We start from the raw sequence: 19,875 nt of genomic DNA on the forward strand, positions 1-19,875 counted from the left end.
GCCGCGTACAGGCAAAGCTAGACGATCGGGAGGTCGCGAGATTCGTCAACGCCTTGCGAGTATACGCCACTAAAGATAGGGTGAACGAATATAACCACTATCACCTCGACCGCCTCAGCCGGCCGGTCATCCAGGTTACGGCTAAGAACGTCGGCCCTGGCGGGGCTGCTGCCCCTGACGACAAGGCGGGCAACCTTGCGAAGCAGATCCCTATATGCATTGGCGCCCGTCTAATGCTGACGTCTAACCTTTGGCAGCCCGTTGGCCTCTGCAATGGCGCTCGCGGTATAGTTTACGATATCGGCTGGGCACCCGGGGCCGACCCCATCCAAGACCCTCCCTGTGTTATTATGATGGAGTTTGATAGTTATGGCGGACCGGTGTTCCTGACCACCCCTGACGGCAGGAAGATTGTCCCGATTCTCCTAGTTGAGAGGGACTTCCTCATTAGAGCTACGCTCTGCACTCGCACCTAGTTTCCCCTGATAGTATGCTACGTAATTACCGTGCATAAGTCACAAAGCATCACAGAAGACATGATCGTTACCGATCTCTCCTGTCGGGACTTTCAGACTGGTTTGAGCTACGTGGCTGTCTCTCGTGTGAAAACGCTCGAGGGTCTGATGTTGGATGCGCCATTTGATCGGAATCGCCTGATCTACGAGTCTCCCCCGGATGGCATGAAGATGAAGATGAGGGATTAGGAGCTTAGGAGACGCCAGGTTCTTACACGGAATCCTTACAAGATACACAATACCAAGAATGGCTAGACGACTGGACCAGTGGCAATAGCCTGCCCAGCCCGCGGACAGCCTTCGGCTGATGCTACCCCTTGCACCACAATCCAACGTGCATGGGGTGACGCAGTATTTTTAGCCTATTCAGTGCCGGATGACCAAATTGTGACTGATCCAGTATCGCTCCACTCAGCGGTCTTAACCGTAATCTCCATTGTAGTCCTTCTCCTCTTCTTCATCTTCTTAATCCTCATCATTCTTTTCTTCGTCATCATCACCGTCATGCTCTCCTTTGGACTGCATTGTATTGTAGCATCTTCATCAACTGAAGAGTCCACATGCCGTACCATCCGGCACCACCTAGTGGACACCCATACCTAATACACCACCAAAATTTCGATCCTCCCATATAAATTCCAAATTTTGATGTCCGTAAAATCAGGCCCGATCTGTAACGGTACCCCTAACCGTCACGCCGCAGGGCAAAAGGTTGGGCTATAATCGCTATAGTAGCGATCATAGTTGCCACGGTCCAAACCGCAGCAGGCGGTAGGCCATGGCAGAAACCCTGTTACTGAATGAATGAAATTAATTCAAGTACGCTAGGCTATTTACAGTTCTGCGCCATTCTGCTCGCGTCTCCCGAAAACCCTACATTCTTCCTCATCCGCTGGTTGGTCTCGCCTCGCTCGATTATGTGTGACAGGCCTGCTTGAAGGCCAATTTCTCCAAGTGTTCAGCATCCTATCTTCAGCAGCTGAAGCATGGTCTGCCAGCTTGAGGCTGAAACCCTGTTACGTCATCTGGACCACACGGGAAAGGGCGCCCGCTACATGCGCGCCCGGATGCGCATTTAGATTTTTTTACGTTTTCTATAATAATCTAACATTTCATTTATATTAAATTATAAAAACTCTGTATGTAATATGTAATAGCATCATAAATATGCTTATGATCCTAATTTTCTTATTATAACTTTCTTTAATTTTATTATAATTATTGAAAGTTGAATGAGACTAATCGCGCACCTGGGCGCGTGAATTTAATGAATAATGACTAAGCGCAGGTTTAAATACGGGGCCCCATAGGGACACGCCTAGGCGCGCCTCCACTCGCGAACGCGTAGGCGTGCAGATTATGTCAGCCCTCAATTTGGCTTAAACCCCGCACAGCTGTAATTCCGAGTTCTGAGGTAGTTCTTAAAATCCTATAAACTCTACTACTACTACTGAGTACTAAAATCCTATGATCCCGAACGGTGAGGAATAGTTGATTATCTACCTGAATAAATAGCCTGCTGGGCCTCGCCATCTGCCGCTGCCGCCTCCCAAATATCACACATACCTCTTCTACTAGAAAAAGGCATGCGTTCCATCTCCGTGGCTACCTGAGCCTCGACCCGGTCATCTTCTGCTTTGCTCCAATCTAGGTAGGCCATCATCTCCTCTTTAGTCCAATCTCTAGAGCCAGTTGGCGTATCGCAGCGCTTGCCCATCTGCTTCCAATCGAGACACCACTGATAGCTTGATTTGTCATACCGCAGAGGTAGACCTAGCGCCCTCCGATATTGCTGGTTGGTTTTAATACTGCCACGAGGCTGCGCCTTGTACCAGGCATCTCGAGCAGCAACATATCTCTGATAGATAGCCCGCGGGTCATCATACCTAGGTGCCGGCACCATCCTTGCCTGAGCCGACGGTGCTGATGATGATGCTGCCGGCACTGTACTGTCTGTGTCGTCGATACTAACAACAATGCAGCTAGCACTATCCCTGATTGGCCTTGCCTGCCCTGATGACCCTGAAGACATTGGTCTTAGAGCTTCCCCTGCCTGCAAAGATGGTGCTGATGAAGATGTCGTCGGCACTGGTCGTACCTGCCCTGATAATGCCGACGGCAACGCCGCTGGCATTGCCCCTACCTGCGCCGACGATGCTGACGACTGCAAAAGTTCCTCGTATCGCTGAGGGCATGCCTTTGAAGTCATTCTATGACCTACTTGGTGGCATCTGCTGCATTTGGGTTGTGCCTTTGGCCGTACTGTTGCCTGAACTGCCTCGAATGCACTTGGCTCTCTCTGGGTGCTTGATTGCGGTCTACCAGTAGTCGAACCGGCGGCTATTCGATCAGGTCGATGCCGAGGCTCTAGTAGTAACTGATGAACACCATGGCGATTGAGGTGCCAATGCGTGTGAAAATGCTCTAGGCGAAGGGCTTGACCTTGTTCTTGTAGAGCCTTGAGAGTATGGGCGCAAGGGAGGCCGTGAGATCGAGAGAATGCGCCGGTGCAACTAGGCAGGTTTTCTTTCAAGAGCAGCTTCCGCTGTTCTTCAACTTTGCGTAAAGCTTCGTGAGATACCCAGCCACGTATGGCACTATATAGTGATCCAGAGAGCTCAATTGGTATTCTCATTTGCTGTCTCGCTTGGTTGGATCGCAGTTCGGCTAATTGATTAAGAAGCGCATGCTTCATAGCCCTCCAAGCCTCGAAGAGATCCAGCGTAGATTTCTTGAGGTGGCTCTTAAGGAGCCCATGGATACCCTCAACCCGCGAGGTAACTACATTACCAAAATGAGGGTGCTGATCAACCCAAGCCTTCACCAGCTTTTCCTTGTATGGATCGAGCCAATTGGCCTTGATATAGCCAACCTCTTCAATGTATTGCGGTAGGTAGCGCCTTTCAAGCTCTTGTACGCGCTGATCAAAGGCCTCTTCGTCTGGTGACTTCATAATTGAGTGCCAGTGGTTGAAAAAACTCACTCCAATCGCTCAGACCCTGCTGATAGGCCTCCGATCCTTGTTGGTGGCGCACGAATGTCGGCTGGCAATAGCGGAGGACTGCCTTGTTCGCGTGCCATAGGCATAGCAGCGAGATTGAAGATGGAAAGCAGATCTCTGCGGCGTTCATACAAGCCTTATCGCGGTCTGTTAAGATAACAGATGGAAACCTTGTATTGCAGAGTTCATACAGGGACCTGAGCCGGTCCAAGGCCCATAGGTAGTCCTGCTCAGTCTCGCCACTAAGGAATGCAAAGGCGATGCAGAAGGATCGCTGGCAGGCATCAACGCCAATCATATCAAGGAGTGGCATCCCATATTTGTTCGTCTTGTATGTGCAGTCCAGGAAAAGTAGGTCTGGATAAGCCTGGAGGTATGCCAATGACTCTGGATGGGCGAATAACACTGCCGTGATTCGGTCATCTGAATCAAGCTGCATCCGGTTCCAGAACCCTTCCTTATCCAGCTGGTTAGCAAAGGCGTGTATAGTGCTCTGTCCCTCACACAGCTCTCGTTTGCTATCTGCGATACGATTATAGATATCTTGCTGGGTTGCAATGGTGTTCGAGTTCTGACGGATATAAGTCCTGATATCCTTTGGCGCTACCCCGGCATTCGTAAGGCGGCTGACTGTTGACTTGTCCGCATCAGAGAGCTGCCGATGGACTGGATGAGCCGATTTGTGCCAGCTTGGCTCGTGGTTGTGTAAGGAAAATCGGCTGTCTGGACGATGCCTTAAAGACCAGGTCGCCTTATCCAGGGATTCCTTCGCAATGATTGAGAACCGACAATTGGTTCCTCGTGTAGTAGTCTTGCGCTGGCGATCTTTTGAGGCGCTAGGTGGACGACACCACCGATCACATGCGTATGTAACAATCTGCCTTCCACTAGTTGATCGCGAAGACCTCCCAGTTATGAATGCGTATCCTCTGGGTGCTGCCCATTCGTTGATAGCTGCGAGTAGAGCCTCTCGTGAATCGTATGTACCCTCCGGCGGGAGCACATCATCAGGAAATGTTGCTTGGGCCATAGCGGAAGCCCGCTCCTGGAGACTGTAGTTGTGTTCAGCAGTGGCAGCAACAGACGGAGCCCCTGAAACTGCGACTGTGGGGTTTAAGCCAAATTGAGGGCTGACATAATCTGCACGCCTACGCGTTCGCGAGTGGAGGCGCGCCTAGGCGTGTCCCTATGGGGCCCCTTTAAATACCTTATAACTAATTGAATATTAAAGATATAGTAATTAAAGTAAGATATATATATAGATATAATATAATAGATATCATAAATAATTTCTCTTAATTTTTAAATAAATTCTACTAATTTTGTAAAATTCAAAACGTAAAAAATCTAAAAGCGCGCCCGGGCGCCTCTGTAGCGGGCGCCCACGGGAAAGGAAGTAATGAGTCAGCCAGCCCGGCGAACCACAGTAGGAGTGATGGAGCGACCCGGAGCGACGGCTTGTATCGTCAACGCTCCCAACGCTCCCAGCGCTCCCAGGGGACATCACGAAGTATAGAACACGCTCATTTGCACTTTCCTATGTAACAGCTACCTCAGCTATCAATACAACTTGGTTACACTCAATACCCTTGAGCACATTACCAGACGTGACTTACACCCTGTTCAAGACAACGCCTGCATCCCCTCTGCCAACATAAACCCAGCGCGACCGGTTTATCCCTTGGGAATCCTACGATCGTCACACCTTGCGGCTCACTTGGGACGAGTGAGTAAGCGGGCTTGGCTCACTTGGTTCGGCGTGAGCGGGGACATGTTGTTCCTTCCAACGGGGTCATTCTGCCGCCTGTGACCACCTGGCCGTGGCATGGCCATGAAATCTCGGTGGTTCCAAGTCATGTTTCTAGCCCAGGCTTTTGGGGGGCCGCGTGTCACCCCAGCGTGGCTTAAGATTGGTTTTGAAAGCCTAAGCCACCAATGCCAAGCCACCGAACCCCACCCAAAGGAGCCCTCAGCGGGCTCCGTGCAAGTGGCTATAATAACTACTGTACCCCTAACTGTCCCCTTGCTTATTTTTCTCCCTGCCCCAAATAAACAGGTCTTGAGGATATCAAGCCTGCTACACGACGTGTTTCACCGCCATGTGGAAACCTTCCATAAATTTCTTCACACTACACTGTGGGTTTGCCATATCGCACGAAGCTCTCAGGCAGACTGACAAGGGCTAATCCACATTCCAGATGCCTATATTATCGTGGTTGGCCTAGTCGGCTTTGCCGTGATCTTACCCTACGGTAATGTCGCTGCTATAGATGCTTTCTTCTTCGGCGCCAGCGCGTCTACAGAATCCGGCCTCAACACTTTTGACGTCAAAAATCTCAAGACATACCAACAACTTGTCATCTACGTTATTCCCACCATTGCCCATATGGCTGTGATCAATATCGTGGTCATCGCAACTCGACTCTACTGGTTCGAGCGGCGTCTCAAGCAAGTTGGTATTGCTATCATTGCCCGCCATAGTTTGCTTATGACGCTGATGCACGCATAGCTCCGTCCATGCTCCGCTGGAAATCTTATACAGCGCAAGGCGATCGTCCAGGTAGACCGCTCACTGCCGACTTCGAGATCCAGCTTCCCGATTGGCCTAACGCCGTCTCTTTTTCTCCAGCTCTAGAGAATACAGGGCATAACGGGGACTGCCCCGATAAGAACAGCGAGGGTCCTGCAAACCGAGATTCAGCTTTGCTCTCCCAAAATCCCACGGCTAAACTAAGGGAGCCGCTAGATGACGAGTGCTCTGGGCTTATCCACAAGCAGGCCGCTTTGCCACTACCAGAACAACAAGCGAAACTCGACCAGAGCCTTCGCATCACTTTTGATTCGACGTTGCAAGGCCATCGGAGAGATTCCGTAACCATCTACAACCCACCCCTTGGCGGGCGCGACCGCAGTAAGACGCATCAACTAATTAGCTATTTTATTGGATTGAGAATAATCTTGGGTAGGATGTTCGTTCCCCACCACCCGAGAAGGCCAGCGCGGCTCCATGGGATATATAGAGGATAGTACGGTAAACATATCGGAATCGCAACCTATCTCGACAGACGTTCCTGTCAGTACAGATGAAGGGACCATCCAAAAGCCTATCACCCCAACGACTAGCAGAATGAGCAGAGACTCCCGCTGGCGCAGTCGTGAGCGCCTTAGTCTGGAGCGAGCCACTTCTATTGAGCGTGTCGCATCGTCTATTTTTGTTCTAGGCCAAATATGTAACCGCAGTCGCGAGTTAAGTAAGAGTGACCGCGGTGCTTCGCGGCCTTCAGCACCATACACCCGAGTGTCTGACCTACCCCAGCTGTCTTCACAGGTAACTATTGGAAGAAACTCGCAATTTCATGGTCTGTCCGCTGAGGAACGGGAGCTTTTGGGTGGCATTGAATATCGCAGCTTGAAACTCCTTCTCTGGATTTGTATTGGTGAGTCTTATAGACGGAAGGGGATCACCTCTTTGTAAGCTTATTCACGTGGGGGCCGAAGCTGACTCGATGGAAGGATACTTTGTGGGTTTGCACGTTTTGGGAGTCATCTGTCTTCTGCCTTGGATTCAGCATGCCCCTTCCAAGTACACCGACTACCTCGACGAGGTAGGCCAGAACAAGATTTGGTGGTGAGTCCGTTCCTCTCGCTCCACCCGGCCCTGCGTTGCTCTGCTTTACTCATTGCAATAGGGCTTTTTATTCTGCGCAAACCATGGCGAATAATCTCGGTTTCACTTTAACACCGGATTCCATGGTCCATTTTCGCGACGCGACTTTTCCGATGCTAGTCATGACTTTTCTGGCCTATACCGGGTACAACTTCTATCCCATCTTTCTACGTCTCCTCATTTGGAGCTTCTACAAGCTTGTACCCAAGAATTCGGCCCTGCGAGGACCACTAGCTTTCCTTCTAGAGCACCCACGCCGATGTTGTATGCTCCTGTTCCCAAGTCGCCCAACGTGGATTCTCTTCGGCATCCTCTTCGGCCTAAATTTCTTGGATGTGCTGCTGCTTATCGTCCTAGACCTTGACAACCCATCCGTCACGGACCTACCACTTGCCCAGCGCATCTTAGCAGCCATCTTTCAAGCCGCTTCATCACGTCATACGGGAACATCTACCTTCGATCTCTCCGGACTGAACCCGGCCGCACAGTTTAGCCTACTGGTGATGATGTACATCTCTGTTTATCCTATTGCCTTGACTATTCGTGCCTCTAATACGTACGAGGAGCGGGCGCTGGGAAAATACGCTCCTGAGCAGGTTAACCCGGAAGAGGCTAAGACAGGCGGCAAGTACGTCATGGCGCACATGCGAAATCAACTCAGTTTCGATCTTTGGTATATATTCCTGGGGATCTTTCTTATTTGTATTGCCGAGTCAGATAAGATCATGGATACCTCACAACCTGTGAGTATCTCACCTCTACCAACTTGCCCTATGCTTCGCCTTGAAAATATGATAATAATAGCTCCAATCGCAGGAATTTTCTGTGTTTCCTATCTTCTTCGAGGTAACCTCGGCATAGTAAGTTTTGTTCTATCCCTCCCTCATCATGTAGCTAAGGTCTGAGACTTATCCTCCTGCAGTGGTAACGTTGGCCTCAGTCTCGGTCACCCGGGCGTTCAGACGTCTTTGTCTGGCCAGTTCTCCGTCTGTAGCAAGCTTGTCATATGCGCTATGATGATTCGAGGCCGTCATCGCGGCTTACCTTACGAAGTTGACCGCGCCATCCAGTTGCCAAGCGAACGCCTTGTCGATGACAACGCCGAGCCACTCCCGTCTCGCAGACCTCTATTGACTGGCGAGATTGACAATGAAGCCACGTAGAAAGTGGAGTTTACAAAGGCATCTAGATGGTACATTATCAATAGGCGGTTGTTCAAGCATACGAAGCCATGGGGTCAGTAGGCCTCTTATCGCCTGGCCATCGGTTTTCTTAGTGTCTCGCGGAAATACATGGTTATAAAGATAACCTTTGGACCTTGGATAACCTTATCTGATCGAATTCACGTTACCAATACATGTCTCTAGCGGGGAAAGTCCTTTTTTACGTCGCCTCCCAAGTTTATGACCAGAAGACGCAAAAAACTAGGTTCAGCCGTATGACTGGGACTGCTGCTGAGCGGATTACGGAATTCTCCACTTCTCAGCCTTCTCATCGTCAAGCATGTCAAGCTCGAACGTCGTAATTTACACGAAATCAGCACCATAGAAGTGCATTGATTTAACGGCCAAATATTAGGCAGCTCGTCAACTTATCCCAGTCTATGCTAGCCCAAGTTGTAACACGCTATATCCAGTCGATGATGCTGTCATCAATTTAGCTCCAAAGTCATGGCTAGGAGTAATGCTTGGAACCAGCAAAGGACTCTTTGTACCGGAAGATGGCATTCCTGGAGAGTGAGAAAGTAGGGCAGCCTCGGTCTCTCCTCAGCCTTCTGCTCGGCTGCTTGATGCCATGGGTTCAAGATCTAATATCAACGAGAGGCTGACGGCAATCCCCTATGCCGCCCCATCCCAGCACCCTACACGCTGTGGCTCATCACAGCACTCTGCCCATATATTATGGGAGATCTGCAGACATTGTCTACGGCCCCGTTCATGGCGGCCAGGCTGGCCTAGGCACATCCAGTAAATCACCCAGATGCGGGTAGCGACGTTGCCGGGGCAAGCCGAGATTTTTTTTCCCTCAACTTGATGCTAGCAGAAGACATCGGGTTAGAGCATAGTTTCACGTTTTTAAGACTGCAGAAAGGAGACAACATTTCGTAGCGTGTCCGGGTTTTCTATTATTGAACCAAAGTTAAGGAGAACGTGGGAGTGGAGTAAGCAATGCGGATCGAAGACGATCCGAGTTGAGCTGAGGTCGTGGCTAGGCGAAATAACCTAACCACAAGACATAATAATAGAGTCGCGTAAATTGCAGGCCGAATATCGTCTACAGACTATTGGTCAAAGATTTCTATAATACCATATCCCAGTCAAAGCATTATCCCCTAGGATTGAGGGGCGCCGCGGTATCACGGTAGACTCAAATGAGTGATCAAGAACGAAGGGCTCGAAGAGTAGTCTGGACAAACATTCAATTTACCCATATAAAGGAAACAAAAAGTAGGCAACGCTCATTACGCAGCGTTCATCGTGGATGCCTATGATAAGCGCTTTGATCCTAGTTTGCTAGCAGACGAACCATCTACCAGTTAGGCGCGTAGGTAATAAAACCCATCAGAATTCCAGACATAAGCCCGGCCGTTGGAACAGTAATAAACCAACCTAAATAGATCCAGCCGACCATGCGCCAATTGATAGACCGCCAGTCGCCGTTGCAGAGACCGACGCCGACAATAGCACCCGTAATGCACTGAGTAGTGGAGATAGGTAGCTCTAAAAGACTCGGTTAGTATATGTAGCTGCGGAAAAAAAACATGGGAAATTACACACTAAGTCGAGTGGCTAGGATAATGGTAATGACAGTGCCAAGCTCCATGGAGAACCCTCGAGCAGGGGACATGAGTGTGACACGGTTACCCAGGTTGCGCATGATATTATAGCCGTAAGTCCAGAGGCCGATCACAATACCAGCGCCGCCAAAGGCGAGAATCCAGATAGGGACCTGAGCCTTGGAGCCAGGAACCGCTCCAGACTGCCAGATCTGGTATATGGAGGCGTAGGGACCCACGGCGTTAGCCACATCGTTAGCACCGTGGGTGAAAGAAGTAGCGGCAGCAGTCATGACTTGGAGGAAAGTGTAAAGAAATTCAGTACGGTTGTCAAAATGGCGGGCTCGGGCATGGATCTCCTCCACATCACCAGCAACAACAGACTTCTCGCTCTGGGAGCTAACGATATCTCGGTCGACACCGCGCAAGATAGCAAATTTGATGGCCCACCAAACAAAGGCACCAGAGTACCAGGGAGCATGAGGCTTGGGTCCGATCAGAGACTTGTGCGGGGTGACTTGGGTGTTATCGGGAGAATTTTGCTCCGTGTCATTATCAATAGCGGTCTTCTTCTCGCGTTGACCCTCGATGTCGCCAGTGAGGTCGGCGGCGCGCTGGGCATGGCGGGCCTCAAGCTCCTCGCGGGTAAGATGACCCTCGTAGAAGTTGCGAACGACGCCCTTGAAGTCGGCCGGGGGAGGGGGTACAGGGCCTCGGCGGAGCAGGAGAGGGCCGAGGAAAATATGGTAGCCCTTGAGCTGCCAATCCTCCTTGATAACGACACGGTACAGCCAGGGAACGAGGAAAACGGCCATGAGAAGGCCCCATGCGGCACCGGCGGCGACGATGACACCAGGAATCTCAGCACCACTAAGGCTAACCTCGTAAGAGCCACCCTTCCAAAGGAGCAGCATAGTAATGAGAGAGCCAGTAAGCCAGAAGTAGAAGGGAACGAGGATAAGGCCCCTCATGGCTGGGTTACTGCGGAGAAGAACGCCGTACTTGGTGAAGAGGAAAATTATAGCGCCGAAGGCGCCGGAAAGTACGGGAGCTATAATCCACGCGAGGAAGACCTAGTCGGAAAAGCGGCGTTGGTAACGTTGCGGCAAGGGGCTAGAGGAACATTTATAGGCGTCAAGGAATCACTTACCTGGACGACACCTTTCTGAATATCGAGCGAGCCATCATCCTTGTAGCCAACCCAAGTAATCCCAGAACCACCCAGAGCACCGACGCCCATACCCAGAACACCACCGAGAATGGAGTGGGTGGTAGAAACAGGGAAACCGAAGCGGGTAGCAATAGTGAGATAGACAGAAGAGGCAATCACGGCGCAGACCATACCAAGCATCAGCAGAGCCGGGCTCTCGTCAAAGGCTTCGACGTCGACAATCTTTGTTCGGATTGTATCAGCGACACGACCACCAACACCGAGCGCGCCACTGAACTCCATCACGGAGGCACCACACATGGCTTGTAAGTAGGTGATGGAACGGGAGGATACGGAAGAGGCCCAAGAGTTGGCGACATCATTGGCTCCGATGTTCCAGGCATCGAGGAAGGCAAAGATGGTACCGACTGCGAAGAGGTAGTCGTACTGCCCGAGGACGGCCATCGTGGCAGTATTGAAGCTTTCCGAAGAAAATCTCTCGGCTTGTGTAGATGCTGCTTGGAGAAGATATGGGGGTATAACCAGAAAGAGAGAAGAGCGACGCGGTAGAAACCACCAGGCAGTGACACTATGGTGGTGAGTTTGCTTTGCAAAGGCAAGAGCGAAAGGCGAGAAGGTGGAAGATAGTTAAGGATGTGATTGAGGAGAAGAAGGGTGAGGGAGTTTAAGAGGAGCAAAAGGATGAATAAATATGTGAGTGGGGATGTAGAGAAATCCAAGAGAAGATACAGGACTTGCGGGTCGCCCCAGCCACATATCGAGCGTCCCAAGAAAAACGAAACGACACTCAGAAAAGGTCCTGGTCCTGGTTCCTTGGCCCCTTGGCTTCTGTATTCTCTGTCGTGAAATTTCATGCCACAACCGTCCGATACAAAACGAGGGTGCCTGCAACAGTTGATTCCAAGCAGCCACTCTGACATTGACCTTCTGCACGTGGGAATTGTCTTTGTTCCTGATTGGCTGAAAGCCACCAGGACGATCTTTGTGTGGTACCCCCACAGGTCTTGGCCTGTGCAGCCATCCGCAAGCCATCACGGACTACGCCCAAGGAGGTAAGTGGCCTGGCTTTATTCACGATTAGAGTTGGCTTATGGGACTTCTGCATCCCTACCCAACATGGATTTCCGGATTGTCGTCTTGGCCATGATCCATGATATGGCCCGTCTCTTTTGCCCTTCCCCCTCAGCACCTGAGGTCCTAGCTCGATTAGGATACCGAGACTCAATGCATGGCGCAAGCCCTATCCGCTGAGCTCCCCAGAAACATTTCGCCAGGCCGCGGCTTCTAGATAGACAAGCGAGAAGCGGGGCCTGCGGGAGTCAACCAAGCTCGCCGATCACGAGAGCTTGCACCTGAAGCATCCGCTGCTCCGCATGAGAATGGCAACCTGAATCTATCACCGTCTGGCCGTCTGGCCATCTGAGCCCGTAGAACACGTGAAGGAGCCTCGGCTTCTCTTGAAGCTCGGATGAGATCGACAGATGGTGTATGGCTAGCTGTTGCTGGTGTCAACAAATCTACCACCCACTTGATTGTTGGCTCCGTTTAGCCACTTCTGCCTTACTCCATGCTTCGTCCTGTAATGAGCTACGTTTATGTCGGACCCTGCCCGCTAACATTCTCGCCTGCACTTGCACCTGTAGCGTCGGTGATGGATTGGGATTTGTGTCGCGTGCTAATTTCCCCTCCCATAATTGCACCCTTCGTTCCCATTGATCGTGCATTTGGAGGCTAGGATGGGTGAGAGGTCCACCTGAGTGGCGAATGCCTTGTGGCAACGAACGCGAATGGGAAACCACAGGCCGCAGTGAACAGCCGACCAGTAGTGGACCGTAGCTATGTACGTTCACGAACCAGGTGCGGAGAGGATTTTGGTCGAACTTACCGCCCCCACTCTTGGCATCCATCAGCCGACGATGGATCAGCAGTGTCCTCCTTTGATCAGCCACCTCCATGTCAGTGAAACTTTTTGACCAGCCAGTCTGCATGCCTCGAGCACGTTGCAACGAGGAGGCTCTTAACACCGACAACCGCCACGCTTGGCTGAAAGGAACCTTCTTCACGGGCCACGACAGTTTTCATCGCACCATGGAGGTCTTACGAAAAAATCCTATCGAGAGCATGATTGATAACATTGTTCGCGCTCAGAAGTCGTTTAAAAATCATTTGAAGTCGAAAACCTGAGGAGCAATGGTAAATGTTGACCATTATCGCACAGACTCTCTTCCTATGGTTCGCTGTGGCGCCTCTTCTCCCACATGCTGCGGCAACGAACGTTGCCAGAGACTGGATGGAAGCCGGATTTTCTCGTGAAGTTCTCCCCCATGCGAACCCATCGATGCCCTCCCCCAAAAATTCTTGGCACGCTCTCGGCCGACTTCTCGGTATCTAAAAAGGTTTAGCGCTCTTGGAATGCCATCCTCACCAGGCCCCTGCCCTTGTATCGCCACCCCTTCTTTCTCGCGTCTTCCATGTTTCCTTAACTTTTTGTGCTTGGACAGAAGCGCAATGCTTCGTTTGTTCGATGGAAAGAGTCCCGGATCGTGGAGAGCTTCGGTGATGTCTCTTGGAGCCCTTTGGACGAGTTAAGCCACGCGATCGCGAAACTCTGCATCGTGAACGTCCTGAGATGATGCTCCCAGATGTTGGACTGCCCTCGGTCTGCTAAACCGCCAACTACTCCTCACGCATATCTTGGCCGTCGTTGCCTCATTCGCTTCTAACGACAATCATTGTTTCTTGTTAAATGTCAGCTCATGTTCTGGGGTTGCGGTGGGAATATTTACTGGCGATCGTAGAACGGAGTCCATGTAGTCCCTGGGGAGAAAATAGGAACCAGTAGCCTTACCCCCATGAGATTGTTCTTCGAGACTTATTTGGTCATGAAGATGCAGAAGACGCCCCGATGAGGAGGCTATCCAAGCTCAAGTTGGCCTGCTATTGGCTGAGGATCATTCATTGTATGTCCAAGGTAGTCGAGGATGGAGAACCATGGCTGGATAGAGCGTCCCAGTGAAAGTGTTTAACTGTTCGTCTTCACTTCTCTCAGCTTTATGCAAGCTTTGTATCCATATTCCTCAATTTCTGCCTCGCTAGCTGTCTCGAACCATGTCCGTATTACGAGAGAACATCAAATAATTCTACCGCCGCCCTCGTGTGGTGGGCATCGAGATTCCGACTTGTTGGAATCCTTCCGGTGCTCCAGAGTTCCTCTCTTTGGCTCGAGTAGGCTTGGCCCTTTTCCGCTCACCAATCGCTCTGTTCTAAACGACATCGACCAAATTGATACCCCGCTAATCAACGAACAGCTCACTAACAGACGCAACGAGTCATTAAGAACAAAATCCCTGTCCCGAAGGCTTGTACGCATGGAATCACCGAGGTGTCGAGATATGTTTTTATATTTCGAACGATATAACTGATGGAAATAACAATTTGAACATTTGTCCTTTTCGCCTTCGACTAAGATTACCCTCAATTACGAATGTAGTGAAGATAAGAGGAAATTCAACAATTTACCAAATCTAACTCTGGTTGAATACTAGAAGCAGTTGGCCATCCCCATCACACCTCGTCGTGCCTATTGACAACCTGATGCAACATAGCCAAAGAAAAGCACTTACCTATGAGGGTGTCAACAGAAAGGCTCAATTGGTTAGTGCCAACAGTGGTCACCTTAGAGTTGATCATTGTCATTATTCCTTGCCATTTTATTCAACAGTGGCGTAGCAGTTAACAGGCACGAAGCTAGGTGGGCATAGAGTATCATAGGACACCAATCATTGTATAATTAGGAAAGTGATCTCAAGAGACAGGATTAAACCTTCATGAAATGATAGAATCATCAGCGGAAATCGCAGGATGCACTCACTCAAATTAATATATGCTAGTTTTCCGAAATAACACTCATCTGCAGGAATGAACAATGCAGACGACTTTGCCCGAACCGTCGGCCACCCATATGGCTCGTGTTTGTCCACATAAACGCCGCTCATGCATACTCGGGATTCCTTGTCTATGTATCCAAACAACTTTACTTAGAAGAAAACTCAAACACCGGGACAGGCCCCTCGCAGACTCGACTTAAATCAGCGTGAACAGTGCGACGCACATAGACCGAACGCTGTGTATACAGGGTTAGCCCGGCAGCCAGATATTCATGAAATCCTCGCGCCAAGGGATATGCCAAATCATCAACAGCATCAGTGGCACATTTGTTGCGAGCTAGATTGCTAAAGTTTACGTAAGGAACGGGATGTATACCTGAGAAGAAACTGATATTCAATGGGGTGTACCGTCTCGCAGAATTGGGCAAATGCATACAACCATAGCGCAGCTTCAGATTCATACAGCAGTTTCCCGATCAAATATACGCCGATTCCTAGCCATCCATCTGTAGGACTAATAAAAGCTCATAGCTATGGTGTGATGACATGACAGTATCTGGATCAAGCCTCATCCCAACCTTTCCAGCTTCTGGAGACCTTGCGAAAGGTGGCGACGCACTCGATTATACTGGCGCTAGCAGGCCGCCTGGCAGAGTTGTATTCCTCGACCCCATTCGGACCGCAAGACTTGTGATGCCGTGATACGGCGAGATGGAGTCGGATCTAACATGCAGTAGATGGTATTCCGACAGCTTAACTAAACGATCTATACGTCAGTAGACTGATCGTGAAGAGCCAGGCATGACGAAACGGAACCTACTGAGCTTAACGACTCAATCTGGCTGAATCCCTCCTCCTGACGACGATCCTCGAGGTATTGTGCAAATAGCTCATCTTCATCTTTCTCTGCTTTTTGCCAGAGGAAACTACCCGTACGCATTGCCATGTAAACGACACCGCATGCCCAGACATCGACTGCTCGGCCATCGTACTCCTGGTCCATATACACTTCTGGAGCTATATATGGCCCTGAACCGCATAGCCCAGACACCATATGGACGTCGTTCTCCCATGCCATACGAAAGCAGTCGCTGTTGCCGAAATCACTGATCTTGAGTCCGCCATTCCTAGTAAGCAGCAAATTTTCAGGTTTGAGATCACGGTGCACTACACCCATCTCATGCATATACTCAACACCGCGCATCATCTGCTTAAAGAAGCAGTCCGCCTCCTGAATCTCTAGCTTCCGCGCCGAGTGCACTAGCGTGAACAGGTCACCACCCTCGCAGTACTCCATCACCTGGCAATAGTTCCCCTTCGCATCCGTCAGTAGTTCAAGCGTGCGTATCACATTGGGATGGCGCAGCTCGCTGACAATGCAGAACTCAGCCGTCAAGCGCCTGATATACTTATCCTCCGCCTCCCTTGACCGACGCTGGAATTCCTTCACCGCGTATAGGTCTTCGCCAGTCCCACTCTCCTTTTTCTTGTGCGTGATGCGCACGATGCCGGACGTCCCATATCCCACCTCTTCGCGGCACTTGCCGTACTTCGCCAACAACTCCGACGGCTGGTCCTTGCTCAGTAGCTTCTTCCATAAACCTAACAGGGTCTCTTGGCGCAGCCTTGGCTCGAGATGATGCTCATGTCCTCCTTGCAGCGCGATGAACCGTCGCAGCGGCGCGACGTTGCCGCCGTCGAAAGTGGTGGATTCCGAAATCAGAGGACCTTCGTCCAGGTTCTGATCCGTTAATAACGGTTTTCGGGCATGAGGGGCTGGATCTGCAGCCGAGGCCGAGGGCAGCACAGGGCTGTCTGGGGCGTCCAAGCTACTAATAGCGATCGGCAGCCTACCGCTCTGGATAGCGTTGGGGGTAGCGGCGTTGTTCTGCAGCGATGTCGGCTTGATGTTTCTTTTAGAGAATATCCGCCTCAGTGTCTCCTTAGCGGAGCCTTTCCCCGCTTGTTGCAGCAGAGCACCCGGTGAGCGCTCACTTGGATAGCCCTCCATGATAAAGATCTGAGGATGGTCGCGAATATGACCCTTCGACGAAGTTCGTCTTGGTGGATAGGCGATGGACCCGAAAGAGGGTGGTTCAGTGGGCAGAAAGCAAACTACAGTGCGGTGTTCAATTCGATAACTGTAACAGGGGACCCCGACTTCTCCGTTGGCAATAAAGATGGGCTGAAGTAGAGAATGGGCTCGCTTATAATGGTTTCTGCTCCTACCTGGGGAAATTTAGTCGAGGTAGACGTCGACGTTTCCGGCGCGGCGAGTGAGTGTGCTTGGCCTTTATGTGCCGCATAAGGACTCGTCATCCTAGAGTATGCACAGGACTGGGCGGAGCACCTGAGTGGGGGAACGCCGAGTGGCACCGTGCATTTGTTAGGCCATCAGATTTTGGGAGTTCTTGGCAGGTCTTGGAAGGATCTTGGCAATGTTACGTAGCAAGGCTTGCGGCGGACCTGGTGCCTAGGGCAGACGGAATTATTCGGTTGCGGCATGTGACTCTTGTCCGTTGGTTCGAGTTGGCACTTTCAGTGCTACATGCGTATCGGTTCCACAGTTGTGCTGCTGTGCGACATCTCGCCGCGAATAACCCCCGAGCCAGAGTGCCAGTGAAATGAGAGAGGAGTTAGAGGAGAAAGAATGTTGAATACGCGGTACGTATCTCGAACGCACGACAGGGTGAACCCAGTAAGTAGTGGAGAGGAAACCGATGGTTTATTGCGACCTCTCACCTAGCGCGGCCGTTGCATGGTTAATGGCCTCTTCATCCACTCGGAATGCAGGTAGTGGAAGGCGGGGTCTCCAGCGGAAGGTTCTGGCAAGATCTTGGCGTGTTGTGACCTCTGGACGTTGATTCGGCACACGGAATGCTGTTGCCAAAGCAAGCCTAGCCTGCCAAGAATGCCCAGTTCTTCGTGGCACCGGTAAGTGATTGCTCTCACCCCACACATCTCGGTCTTGATTTGTATGTCATTTCTCATCCGTCTTTCGACCCAACCACCGCGTACCCGATTCCCCTTCAAAAATCTCATTAAAGCAAGTGTATCTTCCTCTCCAGGGCTTTCACCCCAAATTCTTCGACAACCGCCGCCATCCCCTATAATCGTGCGCTGGAGCGCATGCTAGTCAGCAGACGATACCCCTCGCAACCAGAACTGGCTGTCATGTCCCTCACAGTTGCGAACAGTGATCTTGTTGGACTGGACTAGCATTGGAGTAGATTTGGATGGACTGGATTTGGCTGGACGGGATTCACGGCTTCAGAAATTTGGCAACTGACACTTCCGCCGTTGTAACAGACCTTATCCGGCTTGGTGCGGGCGAAGCCTTTGACCCTATCCGTTATTAGAAGGATCGCTACTCTCCACAGCCGGACCTAGCACGTATGACTCCTGGATGCTCTTTCAACAGTGCCAAGATACTGCTTTCCGACCGGCGGTCGAGGCTTAGGAGAGATATCTTTGCAGCCAGCGAGTGCCTCGGATCGTAGACCCACCTGCACGGAATATTTTTTGAGCACGGGAGACTAGAAGGGAGTCTAATCTGTAGGGGACTCGGCAGTCTGGGGAGGGATCTAAAATTCGAATGGGGCATAAGGACCTTCAGATCGTCGATCAAGATGGTCGTCTTGATGAGGAAAATTCTGCTTAGGAGGGCCTGCGGTAACCCAGTGTTTAGATGTTAAATACCCACCGCAAGAGCATTAAGGGTCGATTCCGCAGTAGATGTTGTTGTGTCACGCAGGGATGCTGAGTGCACTTGACAAAAGGTAGTCTTGTTGTCGAGATTGTAATTATTCTTGGTTAAGTTTTTATGATCTCAATGAGAGGCCCCTTGGGGCCTTATATCTTTGAATGATCCATCTAGGACTTTGAACCTTAATCATAGGACTTCAAACTTTAATCTTGATCCTGAAGCTCAGGGGGGAACTCTCAGTTCTTCCAACAGTAGATCTCGCTGCGACTCTTTTGGCAAATGCGGAATACTTGTAATTCATTTGGAGAATTGGATTTGCATTGGCGCTCCTGGAGTCCCCAGCCCTGTGCATTGAACTGGACTGGATCCGATCTCGAAATCCAGTCCAGTCCAATCCAACAAGATCACTGCTGATTAAAAATGGAGCCTGTCTCTGAGATAACACTCTACCCAAGGCACAAGAGTAAGGATCCCTAACGAAAGTCAATATGCTAAAATAAAAATAATTAGAGTAAGTGGCAGAGACTGTAATGTAGGCTGGGGTGGAACAAACGGGGGATTAGTTAATAGATTGGATGAGCCAGTACCAGCGCTTTACTCTTTCTAAATCCGCTCCACGTCTCTAGAGAGCGTTGCCGAACAACAGTTCAAGGATGAATAAGATAGGATCTAACAATGACTTGGAGGAGCTTGCAAATTGCATCATCAAATTCCACCAGGGCCTGCCGGGCACAAATTAATGAAATGGGTTCGGTTTCCATCCCCTGTAGATCAAATTTCGCTAAGTGGGTGGTTTGATAACTAAGATAGGGCCTTCAATATCGGCTCGCTTGGTATTTCCTCGAGAAACAGACGAGATCTTAGGATACTTACCGTCACCAAGGGAGCAAGCCTCTTCACTGGATTCCCTGAACTACTTCGAACTGCTTTTACCCTCTCGTTAGTCATTTGGCGAACCTCTGCTAATAGGCTTCGTTGAGAAAGATCCACCTACCGTCGTGCCAGCGTCGCCTTCTAAACCTTGCCATCCAGTCCTATCCTTCTGCTACCTTCTGTAGTATTCCTTGTGGGAGTAACTCCGCTTACGCTAGGTCGGGTCTGCATCTAGCATGCTATAGCGTGACATGAGTTGTCGTTATAGCCCGTTTTGCC

General features: G+C 50.6%; 4 protein-coding genes across 4 annotated transcripts; 2 read left to right on the top strand and 2 right to left on the bottom strand.

Annotated features, from left to right (window-relative positions):
- Positions 1-273: 273 nt before the first annotated feature.
- Positions 274-2,704, top strand: NCS57_01479100 (uncharacterized protein; the record flags this gene model as incomplete). The annotated part of the gene is made up of 2 exons (XM_053064378.1): positions 274-285; positions 2,498-2,704. The coding sequence occupies 2 exons, from the start codon at positions 274-276 to the stop codon at positions 2,702-2,704; spliced, it is 219 nt and encodes a 72-aa protein (XP_052906262.1).
- A 2,911-nt stretch (positions 2,705-5,615) lies between these two features.
- NCS57_01479200 (Potassium transport protein) lies at positions 5,616-8,346 on the top strand (the record flags this gene model as incomplete). The annotated part of the gene is made up of 8 exons (XM_053064379.1): positions 5,616-5,652; positions 5,715-5,972; positions 6,026-6,427; positions 6,483-6,953; positions 7,030-7,144; positions 7,206-7,926; positions 7,988-8,043; positions 8,106-8,346. 8 exons carry the CDS (start codon positions 5,616-5,618, stop codon positions 8,344-8,346), a joined length of 2,301 nt encoding a protein of 766 aa, XP_052906263.1.
- Positions 8,347-9,712: 1,366 nt separating this feature from the next.
- Positions 9,713-11,574, bottom strand: NCS57_01479300 (Phosphate transporter; the record flags this gene model as incomplete). The annotated part of the gene is made up of 3 exons (XM_053064380.1): positions 9,713-9,903; positions 9,961-11,032; positions 11,110-11,574. The coding sequence occupies 3 exons, from the start codon at positions 11,572-11,574 to the stop codon at positions 9,713-9,715; spliced, it is 1,728 nt and encodes a 575-aa protein (XP_052906264.1).
- A 4,066-nt stretch (positions 11,575-15,640) lies between these two features.
- Positions 15,641-17,028, bottom strand: NCS57_01479400 (HAL protein kinase; the record flags this gene model as incomplete). Its single annotated transcript, XM_053064381.1, has 2 exons — positions 15,641-15,774; positions 15,838-17,028. The coding sequence occupies 2 exons, from the start codon at positions 17,026-17,028 to the stop codon at positions 15,652-15,654; spliced, it is 1,314 nt and encodes a 437-aa protein (XP_052906265.1). The 3' UTR covers positions 15,641-15,651.
- Positions 17,029-19,875: the final 2,847 nt, after the last annotated feature.

Source organism: Fusarium keratoplasticum, chromosome 14, assembly GCF_025433545.1.
Source record: "Fusarium keratoplasticum isolate Fu6.1 chromosome 14, whole genome shotgun sequence".
Taxonomy (NCBI): Eukaryota; Fungi; Ascomycota; class Sordariomycetes; order Hypocreales; family Nectriaceae; genus Fusarium; species Fusarium keratoplasticum.